General features: G+C 44.1%; 2 protein-coding genes across 3 annotated transcripts in view; one reads left to right on the plus strand and one right to left on the minus strand.

The window, feature by feature from the left end:
* CCDC113 (coiled-coil domain containing 113) overlaps positions 1-7,441 on the plus strand; it is a 30,691-nt gene extending 23,250 nt beyond the window's left edge. For both annotated transcript variants that reach the window (XM_025370362.1, XM_025370363.1), the window contains 2 exons: positions 6,096-6,251; positions 7,295-7,441. In XM_025370362.1, coding sequence (XP_025226147.1) covers positions 6,096-6,251; positions 7,295-7,381 — 243 coding nt within the window. In that variant the 3' untranslated portion in view covers positions 7,382-7,441. The remainder of the gene's footprint in view (positions 1-6,095; positions 6,252-7,294) is intronic.
* A 159-nt stretch (positions 7,442-7,600) lies between these two features.
* Positions 7,601-21,754, minus strand: PRSS54 (serine protease 54). The gene is given in 6 exon segments (XM_025370364.1): positions 7,601-8,355; positions 12,490-12,621; positions 13,825-14,083; positions 18,815-18,992; positions 21,666-21,714; positions 21,716-21,754. Coding segments are annotated over 6 exon segments (1,182 nt in total). The 5' UTR covers positions 21,752-21,754; the 3' UTR covers positions 7,601-7,827.
* Positions 21,755-22,106: the final 352 nt, after the last annotated feature.

The raw sequence follows: 22,106 nt of genomic DNA on the forward strand, positions 1-22,106 counted from the left end.
GTCCCTTTGACTCTCTTCATCTTTATGGCTTTTTTTTTTTTTTTTTTTTAGCACTTCCTTTCTGGCACCAGAAGATGTTCTAGGCTCATCTTAGATATTTTCTGCCTCAGTCCTAGAATCCACCATTTCTCCAAGGAGGCTTGGTGTCTTTTATTTGAGAATGACATTAGAAACCAAGATCTGAGTGTGTTGATTGCTTGCTTTCATTTTGAAAGATCATTTTGAGGATATAATATTCTTGAGTGGCAGGTTTTTTTCTTTCAGCCCATTGCCTTCTGGCCTTCATTGTTTCGGATGAGAAATCAGCTGTTAATCTTGTTGGGCTTCTCTTGTATGTAATGAATTGTTTTCTCTTGCTGTTTTCAATATTTTCTCTTTGCTTTGCCATTCAACATTTTGAGTGTGATGAATCTCTGGGTGTGGATTTATTTGCATTTCTTCTGTTTGGAGTTTGTTGAGCCCTTTGGATGTGTGGCTTACTGTTTTTCAACAAATTGGTGAAATTTTCAGCCATTATATCTGAATAATTTTTTCTACTCCTTTTTCTTTCTTTTCTCTCTCTGTTACTCCCATTACCTGTATATTGGTACATTTAGTGGTATTCCACTTTTCTCTGAGACTGTTAATTTTTCTTCATTCTTTTTTCTCTCTGCTCCTCAATCTGCATGATCTCTATCAATCTACAAGTTTACCAGTGCTTTATTTTATTAGCTTAAATCTGCTGTCAATCTCCTGTGGTGAATTTTTTCATTTCAGTCATCATATTGAAAAGATTCCGGATTTTCTATGTTTTAAAAATGAATTTCTACCTCTTTATTGATTTTCGTTACTTGATGAGACATTATTATTACTTTAATTCTTTAAACATGGTTTCCTTTGGTTTTTTGAATAGCTCCTTTGAAGACTTTGTCTGCTAAGTCCACCGTCTGCTCTCCCTCAAAGGCAGTTTATTTTGCCTTCCCTGGGTGGATCATGCTTTCCTATTTCTTTGCCTATCTCATAATTTTTGTTGGAAGCTGTATATTTTAGGTGATATAGCAATTCTTGATATCCCTCCCACCCCTTTCTTGGGCTTGTCATAGTTTTTGCTTGTTACTTGTTGAGTGACTTGGCTGGACTAGATCAGTAAAGTCTATTCCCCTGCTGTTAGTACTCTTTTTTTTTTTTTTTTTTTGACATGGAGTCTCACTCTGTCACCCAGGCTGGAGTGCAGTGGTGCGATCTCGGCTCACTGCAAGCTCCGCCTCCCGAGTTCACACCATTCTCCTGCCTCAGCCTCCTGAGTAGCTGGGACTATAGGCACCCGCCAACACGCCAGGCTAATTTTTTGTACATTTAGTAGAGATGGGGTTTCACCATATTAGCCAGGATGGTCTCAATCTCCTGACCTCGTGATCTACCCGCCTTGGCTTCCCAAAGTGCTGGGATTACAGGCGTAAGCCACCGCGCCCGGCCCCCTGCTGTTAGTACTCTCTAATATTTCTTCTCACCTGGTGCAGCCTTGGTCATGTATACAATTGCCCTGATGACCAGGGATAATTGTTGCTTCTGCTGAGTTCTCTTTGACTCTGCATCTTCCTACTAAGCTTACAGCTGGTCTACCTCTATTGGCATCACACCTGGCCATCAGCCTTCATTAATTGTTAGCTAATTGCTCTATTGCTTTCAACAGTACCCTGAGACATTAATTGTTTTACATTCTGATTCAATTAAAGGCAGGCCCCTTTGCAGAGGCAAAGTGTTGCCAGTCTTTGAGGCTTCCCCCAACTCTCAAAGGGCTCTTCTTAGTGGTCTCTTTCTCTGTTCTGTTAAACATATAGCTGGCTTATTATTTTACTTGCTGCTACTAACATTGTGGAACTACCAGCCTCCTCTAAATTGCTTACCTTAAAAAACTCCATTGTTTCCCACACAGTTCTTAGGCATGAGTTCCCCATCTCTGTTCCAAATAAAGCAGGTCCCCTTGGGCAACATTCCATGGCCCTCTGATTTACAGCCTGATTTGGTTTGGCTCTGTGCCCCCACGCAAGTCTCATCTCAAATTGTAATTCCAATGTGTCAAAGGAGACACCTGGTGGAAGGTGATTGGATCATGGGGGCAGTTTACCTAATGCTGTTCTCATGATAGTGAGGGAGTTCTCACGAGATCTGATGGTTTTTAAAGTGGCAGTTTCCCCTGCACGTGCTCACTCTCCTGCTACCTTGTGAAAATGTGCTTTACTTCCCCTTCACTTTCCACCATGATTGTAAGTTTCCTGAGGCCTCCCTAGCCATGCAGAACTGTGAGTCAATCAAATCTTCTTTTCTTTATAAAATTATCCAGTCTCGGGTAGTTCTTTACAGCAGTGTGAAAACAGACAAATACACAGCCTCTCTCCCTGGGCAAAACTTCTGCACTGCTGCCCTGGAACTGGGGTGGGACAGTGGACAACTTTTCCCATAGTGACATTGCTGTGGGTTGCTGGGTGGGGATCATAATCTCTGGTCTTCTCAGTGTGTCCCTCACAGCTATAGTACTTATGTTTTAATGCCTTCGTTCTTGCTGCTTCATAATATTTATCTTAGGTATTCTCAAATCACCATCTGAATAGGAGTATGCATTGATGGTTCTGCCCACATCTTTGGGTCTCTCCACAGTTGTTTGTTTATGCTAAACAGACAGGAGCTATTCACTGAACACCTGACAATTTATTATTCATTCTGAAAACAAGTTAATAAAAATTAAATTAGTGGCTTGTTTTATAGTGTATTGAAACAGTGAAAGGTGCAAACCAATTACCTGGGGATCTTATTAAAATACAGATTCTGAGTGGGTAGGTCCAGGGTAGCCTGGGAGTCTGCAGCTCCCAGGTGTTTCTAGTGCCACAGATTGTGCTTTGTGAAGCAAGGAATTAAAAGACAATACTATATTGGGAAGATTCAACATAATAAAAATGTTAGTTCTCTCTAAGTTGATCTGTGAAATATGATATTCCAATTAAAATACCAAGTAAGGTTTTTTTGTTTGTTTGTTGTTAAGAATCTAAATCAACTGACTCAAAAATTCCTTTGGCGGGGGAAAAAGAGTATCCCCAAATTCCAAATGAATAAATGAGAGGACTAGCCCTATCAGATAATGAAATATGTTATAAAGTTACAATATTTAAAACAAGCTCAGGAATAGGCTGGAAGATCAAAGAAAAATGTATAAGGTCCTATAATGAACCCTGATACAGATCATATAAGTATATAAATATTTGATAAAACTTTGATGTTGATACCTTTATGATAAAAGTGGCATGGCATTAATCAACAGACAGCCAGATTATTGAATAAATGACATGGGGTAACTGGGGTAACTGGGCAACCATTAAGGAAAAAATTAAGTTGGAACTATGTTTTATATTGAAGTTAATTCAGGTATATCAGATATTTAAATGTAAGTAAGAAAACCATTAAAATCCTAAAATAAATACTGGGAAAATTTTTAATCTTGGAATGAAGAGGCCTTTCAAAATATAAAACCTAGAAACTATGACATCAGTAAAGTGAGTTATATAAAAATGTAAGTTTTTCGCATAGCAAAAATGATCATAAGCAAAGTCAAAAGGTAAATAACTGGAAAAATGTTGTATCTAAAATCACAAGGAGCTAATAACTCCAAACAAATAACTTCTACAGATCAACAAGAAAAAACTAATAACTAATAGAAAAAATGGGCAAAAGTTTTCAAGAGTTTACTGAAAAGCTAAAATACTGAAACGTGAAAAATGTTCTACCTCACTCATAATACAAAGAATACAAAATAAAGCTATGATGGGATATTATTTTCCTTCTCTTAGATTGACAAAGATCAAAGAGTTGATAAAACTGTAGTGAGAGAATGAGGGAAAACCGGCAGTCTCAAACATTACTGCGGAAGTGTAATTGTCTTGATTATTATAAAGGGGAATTTAGCACTGTTTACCAAACATTAACGTGCACATGTGCTTAAGGCAGGGTTTTTCACCCTAAACACATTATTATTGACATTTGGGGCTGGATAATTCTTTCTTGTGGTGGCAGGGCAGGGGGAGGTCTTGTGTATTGTAGGGTTTTTAGTAGGATCGCTGGCCTCTACCTACTAGATGCCAGCAGCACCCCTCTAATTCCCACAAAAATGTCTTTAGGCATTGCCAAATGTCCCCTGGGGGCAAAATTACCTCTGGTTGAGAACCACTGCCCTAGAACAAGCAATTTCACTTTTAGTAGTTTATCCTACTGATTCACTTGCATAATGACAATGTGATGTATACCCAGATGGTTAGTAATTGCAGCATTGTTTATTGTAATAGCAAGAGATTAAACAGTTAAGTGACTGTGGGATAATTGTTAAATTATGGTACATCCATGTGGAAAATTATGTAGCTGTCAAAAAGAATGAGTAAATTCTTCATGTGCTGATACAGAAAGATCTTCAAGATTTATTGAATGAAAACATCTGGATGAATAAAAGTGAATAGAGTATGCTACTATTTAGGTCAAAAAAGGGAAACATGTTTGTATAAGCCTAGATTTCTGGAAGGATGCACAAAACCTAAAAACAGTGTATGCTTCTAGGCAGGAGACCCTCCTGATGGGGTGACAGGAGTGGGATGGGAGCTCGTCACAGTGTACCATTTGAACTGAATGTATAGCCTAAACAAAAGAATTAGTAAAATAAAAAGGATAATGTTAATTTTTTGGGGGGAGACAGTTTCGCTCTATTGCTCAGGCTGGAGTGCAGCGTCATGATCTCGGCTCACTGCAACCTCCGCCTCCTGGGTTCAAGCGATTCTCCTGCCTCAGCCTCCTAAATAGCTGGGATTACAGGCCTAAGCCGCCATGCTTAACTCAGTTTTGTATTTTTAGTGGAGATGGGGTTTCACCCTGTTGGCCAGGCTAGTCTCAAACTCCTGACCTCAAGTGATCCGCCTGCTTTAGCCTTCCAAAGTGCTGGGATTACAGGGGTGAGCCACTGTCCCCAGCTGATGTTAATTTTTTAAAAATGCATTTTATTAAAAGGGCTAATGAATTTTACAGTATGACAATTTTTAAAATAAATATTTAAAAGACAAGGATTACTTACAAAATTGAATTACCATAGGTTCTAGCCATTCTGCATCTGGGAATGTACCCAAAAGAATTGAGAAGGGAATTGAACAGAGTTTTATACACCCATGTTGGCAGCACCATTCTTCACAATAGCCAAGAAGTGGAAGCAACTCAAGTGTCTTATCGATGGATGGATGGATAAACAAAATAAATAAAATGTGGTATATCCATACAACAGAAAATCATTCCACCTTAGAAAGGAAGGATGTTTTGACGCATACTACCATGTGTAGGAAACTTAAGGACATTATGCTAAGTGAAATAAGTCAGTCACAAAAGGACAAATACTGTATGATTCTACTTATATGAGGTACCCAGAGTAGTCAAATTCATAGAGACAGAAAGTGGAATGGTGGGGGCCAGGGGCTGGGAGACGAGGGAAGGAGGAGTGATTGTATAACGGGTACAGAATTTCAGTTGTACAAGACAAAAAGAGTTCTGGAGATGGATGGTGGTGATGGTTGCACAAGAATGTGAATGTACTTAACGCCACAGAACTGTATAGTTAAAAATGGTTAAGATGATAAATTTTATGTTTTATATATATACCTTATAATTTAAAAAGACATGGAAGTGAATTGAGTCTGATTGAAGTACACTTAAATACACAATTTTTCACACACAGAAAAACCCTAAGAAGTCAAAGTAAGTACAACACATTCCTTAATAAAGGAGAGGAAGAGGAAGGAGGGAAGGAAAGGAAAGGGGAAGAGAGACAAAGGACAGGAAAGGAAAAGAAAAGGGAAAGGAATGAAAGAAACAAGACTATTTAGACCGCACTAGGTGTTTCTGAACTGGCTTAAAATATGTTTTGCAAAAAAATCAGAGTTTTGTGATTCCCACCCCCTCCCCAACCTCTTTGAAAATGTAAACATTATTTTTGGAACTCTATTAGAACCATGGGAAGATATGTCAGGGCCAGTGAGTTCTCAAAGCAAGAGCTTCTGGGGTTCCCTGGGTGTAACTGGTCCTTCCCAACCCAGGACCGGGCCAAAGCCGAGGCAGTGAACAAGAGGCTCCGGAAGCAGCTGGCTGAGTTCCGGGCGCCACAGGTGATGACTTACGTCCGGGAGAAGATCTTAAATGGGGACTTGGAGAAGAGCATCAAGATGTGGGAAAGGAAAGTGGAGATAGCAGAGGTGAGCCACGGGGAGCCCCGAGATGGGCAGTCTTTTATGTCTTCAATGTTTTCATTTAGGATTTTGTTCTTTGGGCTAAGAATACAGATGTTTGGATATGTAATTTCTGGGAGAAACCTCAGCAGTTGCTTTAACTATTAAACCAAGATGAAGGATGATTTTTTTTTTAAGTTCCCCCTTTTGCATTGTTAGGGGCAGGGTCTTTTCCATTTTCAGGGAGAAACTCTGTAGTAATAGTGTGTTTTTAGTTGCCTGTTTTCTTAATGAATTCTAGAAGTTTCTGAATCCCTCTGCACTGGTAATTTAGTGATTGCTACTTTATACATGGAGAAGTCAGTTTTTTAAAAAATGAGATACTGATAGATTTTTTAATATCACTCAGGACCTCATTCCATGCGTGTACACAGTCGCCATGGGTCTTTCTGCTTTTGAACGAATCCTGCAGACTTTGAATATGGTAGTGTGACAGGAAGCGCCCTTGCTCCTGTGAGCTGCGGGGGATAAATGGGCAATGGAAACCATATGCTGGCGTCAGAAGAAAGACAAGCACCCAGACTGCCATGGCCACGTTGCAAACTGAGGTCACGCAGGACATCATCAGAGTAGCTTAGAAAGCCAGTCAGGTCACTTGGAAAACTGGGACCTTGGCGTTTTCACATCTAGACCCTGGCTCCCATTTCCTATGTTACTTTCTCCTGCCTCTCCTTTGGCCATTTTGCAGCAGAGAGTAAATTAGGATCCAAACTTGGGCCCCTTAGATCTGAAACTGAGAAGTAGCAGAATCGTGGCAGGAGCATGCAACTTCTTACTTCACTGAGCAGAAGAAACATGCTCTATAGAAAAATCCTCTGGGTGGGTGCTACCCCTTGGTGGCCCCCACACAGCAGCATGCATGGGGGACACGCTGCCCCACACAGGGTTGCCTGCACCATCACGGGGCTGGATGAGGGCTGCATTCTAAGTAACCACAGTTTTCCCCAAGTGACCTTCTCCCCACTCTCCTTTATAGTTTTCTTTTTCTTTTCTTTTCTTTTTTCTTTCAGATGTCCTTAAAAGGCTACCGTAAGGCTTGGAATAGAATGAAAATAACCAATGAGCAGTTGCAGGCAGATTACCTTGCTGGGAATTAGCCAGAGGCAGGCCACAGCTTACAGACCACAACATGACCTATTAAAGTAATCAGCTCCTTTCTAGTCACCGCCTCCTCTCACTGTTCCCTGTCTGCCTGGTGTTCCCAACCCCCCAGCCAGGCTGAGCATCACCTCCTGGGCCACATCTGCCCATGGGGAGTGTTTTCACAGCCTGGCCCCTGGAACTGTTGCCAGTGAAAGAACCACAGGGCGCTCTAATGGTTTGACACTTGTTAGCCAGCATTTAGTTCACAAGCATAATAAAAGTGACCTTCCCACACCCAGGAGAGGGACAGAGGAGGGAGAGCCAGCCCAGTGTGTGCTGTGGGCTTATCCATGGCAGCCCTGGTGTGCAACTATTAAAAACAGACACCAAAACAGCATGGTGAATGCCTGGCACTCAGCATTCTGAGCTTACTCTTCAGTTTGGTGGGGTGGCTCCTGGACTAGACACTGCTGCAAAAGAAAACAAGCATGAAGGAAACCAAGATGATTTCTGCGGGCTGATGCAACCTTTTCTGACCTGCAGAAATCCTACCTTCCCCCACCTCCCCACCATAATAGTCATAGTATAAGGGTTGTACAGATGCCTCAGGAGACCGGCCTGATTCCTTTACACCCTTCTCCCTAACATCTAGATCATCTCTAGAGCTGGTTGCTAGTCGTGAATGCGTGATGGTCCTTCCTTGTCCCTGCAAGTATGATCCAACATGGCCCAGTTCAGAATCAGAATTCTGTGTCATGGCGGCATTTGGTCCGTGGCGGGAGAAAGAAATCAACTTTTCCCAGTGGTGGAGTGAGGACAGGGGAGGGCCGGCCCTCTCAGCCTTGGATGTGATCCATTTGCTGTAGTCTTCCACCTTGGTGTACAGAAACAGGCCAGGGCACGTCTCACCACCGAAGTTCAGCACTCCTCTCAGAACCCACAGATCGAACTGCTGTAGCTGGCACATCATTGGGCTTCCTGGGTCCCCCTGTGACAAAAGACAGAAGGCTTCAAGTCTTAGAAAAACTAGTTTTTGTTGTAAATCTATCTTTGTGCAATATACTGTTTGTTCTAGAAATGTTTTATGCTGGTTCTCACTGGAAATGGGGCAAATTATAGGGTACAATTTCAAATCTAGGCAGCCACCACCACAAATTCCAGCAAGATGACTTTTCCTTTTATTATGCAAATTAGCTGTGGACTTCTACTGATTGCCTATAGCTTCCTGGTTCATACTTCATTTTCTTGCCCCTTTCCAGTCCTTTGGCCAAACCTTCCCTCTCTTCTGGCTTCTCATTCCTGAAATGTTGGTGTTTGTTTCCGTTCCGTCCTGAAATGCTCACATTTTCCCTTCTCTCTGCCTTGCTTCGACCCTTAGTTTAAGCCACTTCCTGCCGCCTGGCAGCTGCTCACCAGCCTGGCTGGCTGTACTCTTGGTCTTCCCCGCTCCCAAGGGAGCAGTCCTCTGGCACTCGGGAATTCTGCCACATACACTTTACCTAAGGTGAGGGAGTAGAAGCTTGGCACCGTTAGCTAGATATGGGACCCTGGCAAGTGACCAAATCCTCTCTGAGCCAAAGTGGGAACACAGTTAATGCCTGTAACACGTGCTGAGCACAGCACAGTGCCTGGCACACAGCACACACTCAATAGAATATTAGCTACCGTCATCTTGATGTCTCTATAAAGGCCATCATTTTTCTGAAAAGTTGGGGAAGACGGGAAAAGCAACAAGGCAACTACTAGGTATCATTACCTTACCTGCCCTGACCCCACGCCCCCAGATCTCCTCTCAAAGGAATTCCTGCCCCTCCTGTGGCCCAACTGTGTCCAAGAAGGGGGTGGTCATCCCCAGGCTAGCCAGCCACCTTTGACCTGTGTGGCCTGCCTGGCTGGAAGGCCCAGGCAATGACATGTTGCTCTCGCGGTTTGGACTGAGACACAGAATGGGGCTGCAATTAACAACAGGAAACAATCTGAACAGACTCAACCATGAGCAGCAGAAGGCAAGAGAGCAGCTGCCTCAGCCCCTCACCATCCAAGGCCTGGGTGTGTGGTCTGTCTTGGGTATTTCTCTCTCTCTCTCTCTCTCTCTCTTTCCTTCTTTCTTTCTTTCTCTGTCCCCGAGGCTGGAGTGCAGTGGTGCAATCTTGGCTCACTGCAACCTCCACCTCTGAGTTTCAAGCAGTTCTCCCACCTCAGCCTCTCGAGTAGCTCAGCTATGTGCCATCATGCCCAACTAACACTTTTTTTTTTTTTTTTTGAGATGGAGTCTTGCTCTGTCCCCCATGCTGGAGTGCAATGGCATGATCTCAGCTCACTGCAACCTCCTTTTCCTGGGTTCAAGCGATTCTCCTACCTCAGCCTCCCCAGTAGCTGGGATTACAGGCGCCCACCACCACGCCTGGCTAATTTTTATTTTTAGTAGAGATGGGGTTTCACCATGTTGACCAGGCTGGTCTCAAACTCCTGACCTCGTGATCCACCCGCCTCGGCCTCCCAAAGTGTTAGGATTACAGGCATGAGCCACCGTACCCAGCCTAATTTCTGTATTTTTAGTAGAGATGGGGTTTCATGATATTGGCCAGGCTGGTCTTGATCTTCTAACTTCAAGTGATCTGCCCGCCTCAGCCTCTTAAAGTGCTGGGATTAGGCATGAGCCACCATGCCCAGCGGGGTATTCTCTTTCAATAAATCTCCCCTTTTCCAAGGAAGCCACACCAGAACAGAGAGAAAGACCAGTGGGAGAAGAAAGGAGCAACTCCGCGGGCAGGGCAGCAGGGAGGCCGTGCTGAAAAGCTACCGTGATTCCCTGGTGATCTCAGCAGGTCAAGGCCAGACACGTGAGGAAGTCCTTGAGGACTTCATTCTGTGCCTCTCTTTGGATGGAAGGGGGTGCTTTAGTGCAGAACTCTTGACTTTTCAATTGACTGGTGAACAGGCCCTTGTGTGCACCTCACTATGTCTGCCTAGGTCATGGGGGCTCCCTGGCTAAGAATGACATGGTTCCCTGCTTCATCAGTCCCATTCACAGTTTAACTGTAGTGGTATAGCCAGAGCAAGAAAAAGAATGTGATTTAGGATGAATGATTGGATGAATGATTGGGACATGTCCTCAGCTATGGCATGGTTTTGCAGGTCGCTGTTCCACCTGGGCACAGCATATGCACTTTTTCTCTTCCCCATAATGCTGTAGGGACTGCGACTTCTGAAGCACAAGAGGCAGAGGTGAACAGCTCCAGATGCCCCTCTGGAGCTACCGTACTTCATCTCCCAAGGGAGCGGCCACAGCCCAGAGTGGGGTCTTTCAGTGTGTGATCTTTTCCCTTGACATTCAGCAAAAGCCCTAACAGTGGTAGAATAAAGGCTGGATGGGTGAGTGCAGAGTGATTCTGCTTTTGTTGGGTTTTGGGGAAACCCATAGGCAGATTCTGAACCTGGTGGTTGATTCTACATGTGGGAATTGTGGCTTTGAAGACCTCTGGACCTGAGAACATATTTCTAAGACAGGATTCTACGGGGACCGGTCACCATTAGGTGGTGTGCAAGCATAATTCTGTTAAAAAATGAAGGCCTGTTTAGAGGTGTGTCACAGTTAAAAACCAACCTGAACTTTGCAGTTAGATTTTAAAAGATGGTCACTTAGAGTAGAAATAGCTTAGAATATTCCACTGAATCTAAGATACAGTTAGAAATCAACATCTTTGAAATTAGGGTGTGTCTTTTTTTTTTTTTTTTTGAGATGGAATCTCAGTCTTTTGCCCAGGCTGGAGTGCAGTGGCACGATCTCGGCTCACTGCAAGCTCCGCCTCCTGGGTTCATGCCATTCTCCTGCCTCAGCCTCCCGAGTAGCTGGGACTACAGGCGCCCACCACCATGCCCAGCTAATTTTTTGTATTTTTAGTAGAGATGGGGGTTTCACCATGTTAGTCAGGATGGTCTCGATCTCCTGACCCTGTGATCCGCCCGTCTCAGCATCCCAAAGTGCTGGGATTACAGGCGTGAGCCACCGCGCCCGGCCAGGCTATGTCTTTTAATCAGTTGATATCAGAGAAACTGACAGCATTTTTTCTTTCTCAGGATTACATAAAATGATGGTGCATTCCATAATTGGCAGCATCTTAGATCTGAGGACGTATGATACTTGTTTGATGGAATGGTTGAGGGCAGAATTTTGTTAAAAAGCTCAATCTTCACCGTATTTTAACACATTATCTAATTTAGGAAATTGTTAAGATCCCCCACCTGGCAGAGGACCCAGTACGAAGTAGGCACTCAATAGATGTTACACCAACTTTGGAAGGGCAAATGTATTTCTTAATGAGAGGCAGTCCATGCTTTTGCAATAAAATGACTTAGAAAAAATTATCTTTATATATGTATTTTTCCCCTTGCTCTAAAAATCCTGCCTTTCTGGATCCTATAGGGAAAAAAAAAATTCCCCATCAGGTGTCCTGAAGGTTATTTAAAGGAGAGTGAGTGATAAGCCTCTTAGAAAAGCAATTGTAGAGTAGAGGAGATAAACTCTATCTGGATATCTGGTAGACCTAGGTCCTTGTCTTTGCTCTAACTTTTATTGACTGTGTGACCCTAGTAAGCCACACTTTCTCCAGATTTGGATATGAAGGGGCCTGAACCAGGTGTGTGTGACTTCCACACATTTTTTTTGAGGCAGTAGGACAGCCACATCTGTACAGCTCTCATCTGGCTGGAGGGCAGGGCTTCTCAGAGAAGAAAAACCCAATAACTGATAGCATCAGAGGGGCGTCTAGGTTCCCTAGAAGCTGAATACAGCAGCCCCACACTGTAGACCTGCTCAAAGCATATCTGCCTGTGTGGTTTGGACTCAGACTTTCAAATTTTTAGCTAGTTAAAAAGCACCTGTGACTTAGACAAGCTTCATCATGTTACACTGAAAATCATGACTGGTTAGTTCATTCAGCAGATTTTTATTGAGCGCATACTGTCTGCCAAGTGCTGTTCACTCCAGAGACAGCCATTCATCCCAAACTCTAGTCCCTGCCTTCACAGAGCTCCCCATCTAGGGAAGGGGTCTGAGGCTCCCTTGGATGTGACCAAGGCTTACTCTCAACACTTAGCTTCTATTCCATGAGGTTCTTACCAAGCAGGCAGTCTTGGTTTCGTCTTTCGTGTGGCTGCCGCATTCTGTCTTCTGGAGTTTGTGTAGGGGACATATGTCAAGATCTTTCACGAAGATTTTCCTCAGGATACTCATCGTCATGTGATTTCCTGTCTGGACCATGCAACAGAGAGCCCAGGGATTATTAATGAGAAGGCAGTCCCCTATGTCAACACAACTCCCACTCACATAGCCAAATGAGAGTGAGAATTTTTTTTTTTTTGAGTTGGAGTCTTGTTATGTCACGCAGCCTGGAGTACAGTGGTGTGATCTTGGCTCACTGCCACCTCCGCCTTTCGGGTTCAAGCAATTCTCCTGCCTCAGCTTCCGGAGTAGCTGGGATTACAGGCATGCACCACAACGCCCAGCTAATTTTGGTATTTTTATAGAGATGGAGTGTCACCATGTTGGCCAGGTTGGTCTCAAACTCCTGACCTCAAGTGATCCACCTGCCTTGGCTTCCCTAAGTGCTGGGATTACAGGCATGAGCCACTGTGCCCTGCCAGATATGTTCTTGTAAATTCCTTTTTTTTTCATAGAAATAAGAACCTGTGACTGAGTTTTTGCTAAAAACTACCTCCACTTTGAACTCGAATGTGCAAACAAGCAGAGAATACCCTTCCTCCTCTTCTAGAGAGCATCCATTTCCTTGTTTCTTTCTTTCCCCAAAATGAAAGAAAACAAGGATGGCTTAGACAAGAGGACAATCAGCCCTAGTTTGGGGACTAACATCCTCTCACCCCTCTGTACCCTTGTACTCATTCCAGGGTGTCCACTGCCTCTGTACTTTCAGTTTTGATGTAGGGCTAGAGGGTAAAGGACCAATGTGATGTAAGAATGGCCACGGAATGGGCGCAGTAACTCATGCCTAATCCCAACACTTTGGAAGGCCGAGGTGGGAGACTTGCTTGAGCCCAGGAGTTTGAGACCAGCCTGGGCAATATAGCAAGACCCCATCTCCACAAAAAATAAATTTAAAACAATTAACCAGGCATGGTGACATGTGCCTGTAGTCCCAGCTACTCGGGGCTGAGGCAGTAGGATCACATGAGCCCAGGAGTTCAAGGCTGCAGTGAGCCGTGATGGCACCACTGCATGAAAAAGACCCTGCCTCAAAAAAAAAAAAAAAAAAAGAAGAGTGGCAACAGAAAGGGAAAGCCCTAGGAGACTTGACTGATTAGGTAAGGGTTTCAGCCAAACTCTAGAACCTCAAGCAAGCTCCATTATTAAATTAAGATAGGCCCTAGATTGGATTATCCAGGTCACCCCCACTGCCAGCACACACACAGCCTCCTCTGGGAGGAGGAATGCCTTAACTGCAGATGTGGGATTCCATCCTGACACCCAGCAGTTCTGCAAGACTGGTGGTGTATGCAACTTTCTGCCGAGGAAGCAGATGGACTGGACCAGGTTGCCAAAATGCATCGCTGTGTCTGTCTTCAGGAGGGCTATGTTGTTGCTCATGGAGTTGTTATCAAAGTCCTCATGGATGATGATGGTATTGACTGGATACTCTGTGTGAGCAATCTTGCTGGGATCCATGTTACTTATACCCACTATAACGACAATGTCCTTCCTGGAGAGAGAGCAAGGGAATCTTGAGAGGCCAAGACAGCAAGGAAGCTTCACACTTCCCTGTTTTCCTATTTATGTTTTTTCAGCCTGGAACACTCCTATTCCATGTGTTAATTCTTCCTGACCCCTTTGGACTCAAGTTTATAGGAAATCTTTTATGAACCCCTAGGCTTGTGCCCTCTTTTGTGAGCCTGCAGAATCCTGGAGATTCTTCAATCTTAACACCATTTGCCCCACCACTAAAGAAAATTTGTTAACATGTTATTGCTGATTAACATTTTTTCTATGAATAGGTTTTTTGTTTGTTTGTTTTTTACATATTGTAGTTTGCCAAAGTAGTAATTGCAGTTCTACCAAAGATGTCATCTTGACTCCCGCTTTTAGTATTTGACATTTTAAGATAGGCATCTTTCCTTATTATATATTCTGTAAATACATTTTGGAGAAATTAAAGTTCTAATAACAATAGAATTGAGTTGGGTGTTTTCCCTTTCTCCTCTTGGGAATCACCCAAGAAACTGTGAGAATGAGGAACAAATACAAACACCATAAAACCAAGAGACGCTAAAGAATTCAGATCTCAGAGTCAAAGGAAGAGCTGATGAAAGGAAGGATGGCAGGAGTGCAAAAGTTATAGATGACACTGACTGCCACAGAGCTCAGAAAAAGCTTGTTGAGCATGTTCTCATCAAAGAAGCAAAAAGAAAAGAAACAAGACCATCACCAAAATGAAGCCCAAATCAAAAGCAGCATAAAGGAGAATAGGGCCCACAGAAAACACAATTAGGGGCATTGAGAAATGTGACCAAAATGAAAATTAACAAAGATTTTTAAAGGCTTGAGAGGAAAATGAAAGATAAGGCAGTCACAGGAGACCCAGCTGACCACAAAGAAAGTAACCAAAATGATGAAACAGGAAAGATATTTCAAGATATAATTTAAGAAAACTTTTCAGAACTAAGACTTGAATCTATAGTTTGGAGACAGCTAACCTACCTCCAGTAGTGTTGACTGTCCACTATATAGTTTGGGGTAGTTAACGCTGAGACATAGTTCTGGTCAGGTCCCAACAGGAAATAAATGTTCTACTCAAATAAGATTAATTGGGGTGAGTTTAATAAAGGGATTTTTTACAAAGGTCTTGGCAGGATGCAGGGAAACCACAAGGACAGCTCTGGGCACTGCATGCTATAGGCAGCTCCTGGTGAGGTAACGACGCTGTGCTGACACTGTCTCTGGGCTCTAGGTGAGGGGAGGATGTGATCAGACAGAGCTGTGTAGAGTGGGTCACTTAGCTGGTAAAAGCAGCCAACCAGCAGCCAATATGCAGTAGTCCTCGGAGGAGTAAGGACCCTGACTTCACTCTCCCCACTCCCTCTGATCTCTTGCCTCTTATATGATTGTTGGCCAAAACCAGCTGGAATCCAGAAGGCAAAAAAGACCACTGGTATAACCCATACAGGTGAGCCTCCTGGGGCCTGGCAGGGTAGAAGAGTAGAGTAGATCTGAAGGGGCAGGTGGGGGAAATCCAGCACAACTAGTAAAGTTGCTGGACTTGAGTGACAAAGAAGGAATCCTTGGACATCCAGACTAACAAAGATGAGGTCATCTTAATTAAGTTTGGCTGTATTGTCTAACCAAAGTACTGGCATTACAGGTGTGAGTTATTGCGCCTGGCTGGTAGGCGATTTTAATTCACCTCTGACAGTCTAGGACAGATAAAGTAGACTTCCTTGCCCAATTTTATATATTGAATTATACACCAACCATGGAGAATGAATGAACTTTTTAATTTACCTGTGAAAATATTCACATAGACCACCCATAGTAGACAGGCAGGACAACCTCAACAAATCCTAAATAGATCACCACATGGTATAATTCAATAATGTTAGAAAACAAAACAAAAAACCCTAGCACCTGGACATTTTAAAACTCTGTCTTGGACACACATGGTGGCTCACATCTATAATCCCAGCACTTTGGGATGCCAAGGCGGGTGGATCACCCGAGATCAGGAGTTCAAGACCAGCCTGGCCATCGTGGCAAAACCTCATCTCTACTAAAAATACAAAAATAGCTGGGCATGGTGGCATGCGCCTGTAGTCCCAGCTACTTGGTAGGCTGAGGCAAGAGGATTGCTTGAATCCAGGAGACCGAGATTGCAGTGAGCTGAGAGCGCACCTCTATACTGCAACCTGGGTGACAGAGCAAGACTGTCTCCAAAAAAAAAAAAAAAAAAAATTATATAAAATTAAAAAATCAAGCTCTCCCTTTAATAAAACCTTTGAGTCAAAGAGAAAATCAAAACCAAAAGAATGGACCAGATAGAAAATAGCCATAATGAAAACACTACATAGAAAACAGAACTTCCATGGAGAGCTAGTTGGCAGTAGCTCTCAGGATTTTAAATGCATGTCGTTTTTAGCCCAGTCTTTCTACTCCTGGGATGTCTACACTATGGCACACTTGCATGTATGTGAAATAATGCGTGTACAAGTATGTCTGTTGCAGCATTTTTGGCAGCAGTAACAGATTAGAAACAGCCTACATTTCCATTAACAGAGGACTGTGTAGTTACGGTACTTCCATTACAGGCTATTGTGCAGCTGACAAAAATAATGCATTAGCCATTTATGTACCAATAAGAAAAGGTCTCTAAAATTTATGATAAAGTGAAAAAAGGCTGTGAGTAAATTAATGTGTATGGTGTGCTACCAGTTGCATGGTGGGTGTGTCGCGGATATGTTATGAACTCAATTGCATTCTTTTGAAAATTTGTAGGTTGAGGTCCTAACCCCCAATTTGACCATATATTTGGAGATAGGGCCTTTAAGGAGGTAATTAAGATTACATGAGGTATAGGCTGGGGCTGTAATCTAACAGGACTGGTGTCCCTATAAGAAGAGAAAGAGACACCAAGAATACACAGGCACAGAGGGAAGGCCATGTGAGAACACAGCGAGAAGGTGGCTGTCTGCAAGCCAAAGAGAGAGGCCTCGGGAGAAACCAAATCTACTGACACCTGGATCTCAGACTTCCAGACTCCAGAACCGTGAGAAATAAATTTCTGTTGTTTAAGCCACCCAGTCTGTGATATTTGTTATGGCAGCTTAAGTAGACTAATACAAGGGGAAAGAAAATTCTCTGTCAATAGACATAAGAAACAATATAGCCAGACCTATAGGTATATCGATATCCATGAGTGCTTTGAGTATTTAAGAAGGAATAGGCAAGAAATTGGTGACAGAATGTGACTCAAGGGAGAAAAACTAGTGACTGAGGGGTGGGGGAGGGAAGGAGCTGCTTTTCACTGTACATCCTTTGGTTTCTCGTGAACATTTTACTACATACTTTTTTTTTTTTTTTGGACATGGAATCTGGCTCCGTCACCCAGGCTGGAGTGCTGTGGCACGATCTCAGCTCACTGCAACCTCCACCTCCCAGGTTCAAGTGGTTCTCCTGTCTCAGCCTTCCTGGTAGCTGTGATTACAGGTGCATGCCACCATGCCCAGATAATTTTTGTATTTTTTAGTAGAGACAGGTTTTTGCCATGTTGATCAGGCTGGTCTCAAACTCCTGGCCTCAAGTGATCTGCCCGTCTCAGCCTCAGTGCTGGGATTACAGGTGTGAGCCACTGCACCCGGCTGCACATGTATTTTTAATTAAAAATACAAATCCTATGTTAAAGTATTTACCAGCTGCATAATATTCCATCAAGGATTTATATTATAATTTATTTAGCCAATTATAGTCATTATACTCTCTCCCCCAATACTCTCTGTGTGTTTATATGTAATTATATATTATATACTATATGTTACATATAATAGAGTATTGTGTACATATATTCAATATACATATATGTTATAATATACATGTATATTATGTATAATAGAGTTAGTATATAATTACATGTATATTATATACTATATATTATGTATAATATATATTTATGTGTATAGCATGTATATATATGAACAATTATAATTTCATCGCAATAGTGGGACATTAGGTTTCTTTTCAGTGTTGTGTGTGTAATTAACCATCCTAGGAACAACTTTGTACATACAAATTTTCCAGTGGTTGAAATTATTTCCTTAATGTTGATTCCCAGAAATGAAATCACTGGGTCAAAGAGTGAGAAATATTTACCAAAAACTTTATTCTTTTAGTAATATTTATGATTTTTTTCTGGTTTAAAAGAATGCATATTTGTACTACAGAATTTGCAGAATACAGAGAAGCTAAAAGAAGAAAGCAGAAATTGTGCATTCTGAGCATGCAGAGATAAGCACTCTTAAAAGTGTTTCTGTATTTTTTTCGAGGCTTTTCTCTGTGTACATGTATTTGTGGCAGTAACGTTTCTAAGGCCCAAGTGTTTTAAGGTAAGGGCTCCTATCGACTGGCCGAACAGGATAAGCGGTAGGGACCCTAGTATTAGGAACCAGTGCCTCTGTGATGGCAGTAAAATCAGAATGAATATCCCACCTGCATTGAATGGAGGACTCATCTTTTCATTTTTCCATTGCGAGGCCTGCAGTCCTCACAGCAGAGATCAGCCTTGGCAACCGGTGATTTTAGGGCTCACAGCAGAGCAAACGCTGAGCTGGTAAAAAGCCCTGTCCCCCAGAATGCACCTTGCAGGGCCTCCCCAGGCTGAGCAGGAGACAGGGCCACCCCCACCCTCACCCGCGGCGATGCTGCGGGCCCCAAAAGCAGGGGCACTGGCCTGTTCTGAATGGCGGATGCGATGCTGAGGACCCAGAACTCGCTGAGGATGCAGCCGAAAGCCAGGTGTGTGTACTGCGAGTCCTGCAGCGACACCACCCACGGGAACTCCATGCTGCTGACCAAGCCCTCCTTGAGGTCAGGACCGTAGAAAACGGAAGCTTTCTGGACGCCACAACCTGCGGAGCAGGTGCGGGGCCTCACTGCCGGGGCAAGGAGACCTCAGGACCCTCTCTTCTGCGGGCTGTCTCGATCATCACTAACGTTACCCGCAACCCCTGCTTCTTTCTTCTTCCTAGTATGTCTTCTTCACCCTAAAAGATGCTCAGTGGCATTTTTGAATCCCAAAATTATGTTAGACTACAAATAAAAACTCTCATCTATTGAACACATAACGGTACATATTGGCAATGTCTGCCATCTTTCGTGTTCATCAGCAGTTCTCAAAGCCTGGTCTGGAACCCCCGGGAGTCCTCAACACACTTTTGGGATCTGCAAGGTTAAAGCTATTTTTGTTTTCTTTTCTTTTTTTTTCTTTTTTTCTTTTTTGAGAGGGGATCTCATTGTGTCGCCCAGGCTAGAGTGCAGTGGTAGGATCATAGCTCCCTGTGGCCTCAACCTCTCGGGTTCAAGCAATCCTCCTGCCTCAGCCTCTGGAGTAGTTGTGACTACAGGTGCCTGCCACCACCCCTGGCTAAATTCTTTTATTTTTAGTAGAGATGAGGTCTTGCTATGTTCCCAGGCTGATCTAGAGCCCCCTAACTCAAGAGATCCTCCCTCCTCAGCCTCCCAAAGTGTTGGGATTACAGGCATGAGCCACTGTGCCCAGCTTTAAAACTACTTTCATAAGAATGTGAAGACATTATTTGCATTTCTGCTCTCTTCATTAATGTACCATAGAATTTTCCAGAGGCTACAGGATGTCATCACTGTGATTGCTAGTAGTATGTGTGACCTTGTGCATTCCTTTTTTTATTTTTATATATTTTTAAGGTGGAGCCTCACTCTGTCGCCCGGCTGGAGTGCAATGGCGCGATCTCGGCTCACTGCAACCTCCGCCTCTCGAGTTCAAGTGACTCCCCTGCCTCAGCCTCCCGAGTAGCTGGGATTACAGATGCACGCCACAACACCCAGCTAATTTTTCTATTTTTAGCAGAGATGAGGTTTTGCTCTGTTGGCCAGGCTGGTCTTGAACTCCTGACCTCAAGTGATCTGCCTGCCTCAGCCTCCCAGAGTGCTGGGATTACAGGCGTGAGCCACTGCGCCCGACCAGTGACTCCTTTTTCAGCCATGCATCCAACCACACTCAGCCCTGGCAGGTGCTGAGGTAGGGCCTGGGATTCCAAGAAAGGATTTTAGGAGCCCATCAGAGTGACATGCTGAAGAGTGATGGCGATATAGAGGGATATGTGACCCAGGGAGTGTGCCCAAAGTATAAGAGGAGGGGGCATGAATTCTGCCCAGGACATAAAGTCTGGGAGGGCTTCCCCCGGGGGCAACCTTACATATGAGCACCAAAAACAGTTTCCAAGCCATGACCCTAAGAACTGATTGTAACATACAGAATTATCCTTAAAGGAGCACAGAGGACCTCTCCATCATGGGGCATCATACGACCAGACATCTCCATTAATTGACACTTGGTGACTTTGCTGGAGCAATGACAGACTGATTTTAGCAAGATGATGTCTGGGAGGTCACTAAGTGCATCAGAACCACTAGAGACAGGATTCGTTATCTTTGGTCTGATTTCTCCTTGAGACGTTGGCAATCTACGGTGCAAGGCATTCGCCAACCTTCCCTAATCCCACAAGAGCTTATGAGCGTGTGACCACTTTTGCTTTTTCAAAGCTCTAGTTGGCTAGTTTATCTGACCTTACAAAACCCTTAAAAGACAAGACGTAATGAGGAAATCTGACCCAGAGATGAAATGCTTGTCTTGACCCGTTAGCTGTGGCTTTTTAAGGAGGGAGAAGACCTTTCTGTGTTTTCTGGGTATCCCCTGGTCTCCTTGGGGCTGCAAGAAGACAGGGAGCTGCAGGAGGCTGAGGGAGCTGAAGGACTCACCTCTATGTGTGCATGTGTGTGTGCATGTGTGTGTGTGAGTCCGTGTGTGTGTGCGTGACAGTCCATGTGTGTGCCTGTGTGTTTGTGCATGTGTGTGTGTGCCCATATGTGTGGGTGTGAGTGTATGTGCATGTGTGTGTGTGTGCGCGCGCACATGTGTGTGTGAGGGTGTGTGTGGACTTTCTCATGTCTCCCATCTAACCCCAGGAAGACAGGGCAGGGCCAGCTGGGATGGCAGCAAGGTGGGACAGAGCCTGCTTTAGCCAGCTATCTCCTCTCCACCTGCCCTCTGTAGGCTGGAATTCTTAGTTCTGAGCAGCTTAGAGGTCAAGGGAGGAGGGGACCGCAGCTGCCACTTCTGCCATCTGAGGCTGTAGTAGCCTCCCAGACACCTGCAGCAGTAGAAGCCCCTGCTGCTCCTGGGACCAGTCCTGCCGTTGGGGATTGTAGTTTGCAAAAGAGCAGTATTCCCCAGGAAGGACAGGGCAGGGGCTGGGAGTGCAGAGGCAGGCCTCTCGCTCACCCCTGTACCCAGAGAGCCTTATTTTCCTAACGACACTACCACCCTAAGGATTGGCTCTGACTTTAGTTTCCTCCATCCACGTCCCATGATTCACTTCTTTGCCTGGTTCCTGCCACCAATGCAGGCCGCCCAGCACAAAGTGCTGTGAGTCATCTTCCCTGAGCCCCTCCTTGGACATTAAGGACCACTTCATTCTCCTGGATGATCCTCGTCTAAGCCACATGTGCAGCTAAAGTCAGAGGGAGGAAAGCAGCGCACTCACTGGTGGAAGAATGGAGAAGGCCGAGCAGCACCAGGAGCACCCCTCGCATCTCTGCCATCCCCAGAGAGACCCGTCGCGGACACCATGGGCAGCTGGGGAAACAAAACCCAGTGACTCCATCCTCTTCCCAAACACATGCGGGGTTTCCTAAGCCTCTTTTATCCATCCGCTTCCCAAACACACATGTTCCCTCCCAAACGTCGGAGGCTCTCCTTCTTTCTACCAACAAAGGTTCCAAGATGTAGGACACTGACCTGTCACATCCCTAGTGCTTGGTTCTGTGTAGTAAAGAGGCAGGACCAGTTGGCTCGCACTGTGGTTTGTGAGATGGCCCGAGAAGAGAAGGCAGCTTACTCTTGTCAATTTTCTTCTCAATTCAGCCCAAGCCCCTGAGCACCCCAGAGAGTTGGGTCTCTGAAAAGGGTTGCTTTTTGACTCGTG

Source organism: Theropithecus gelada, chromosome 20 (genome assembly GCF_003255815.1).
Source record: "Theropithecus gelada isolate Dixy chromosome 20, Tgel_1.0, whole genome shotgun sequence".
Taxonomy (NCBI): Eukaryota; Metazoa; Chordata; class Mammalia; order Primates; family Cercopithecidae; genus Theropithecus; species Theropithecus gelada.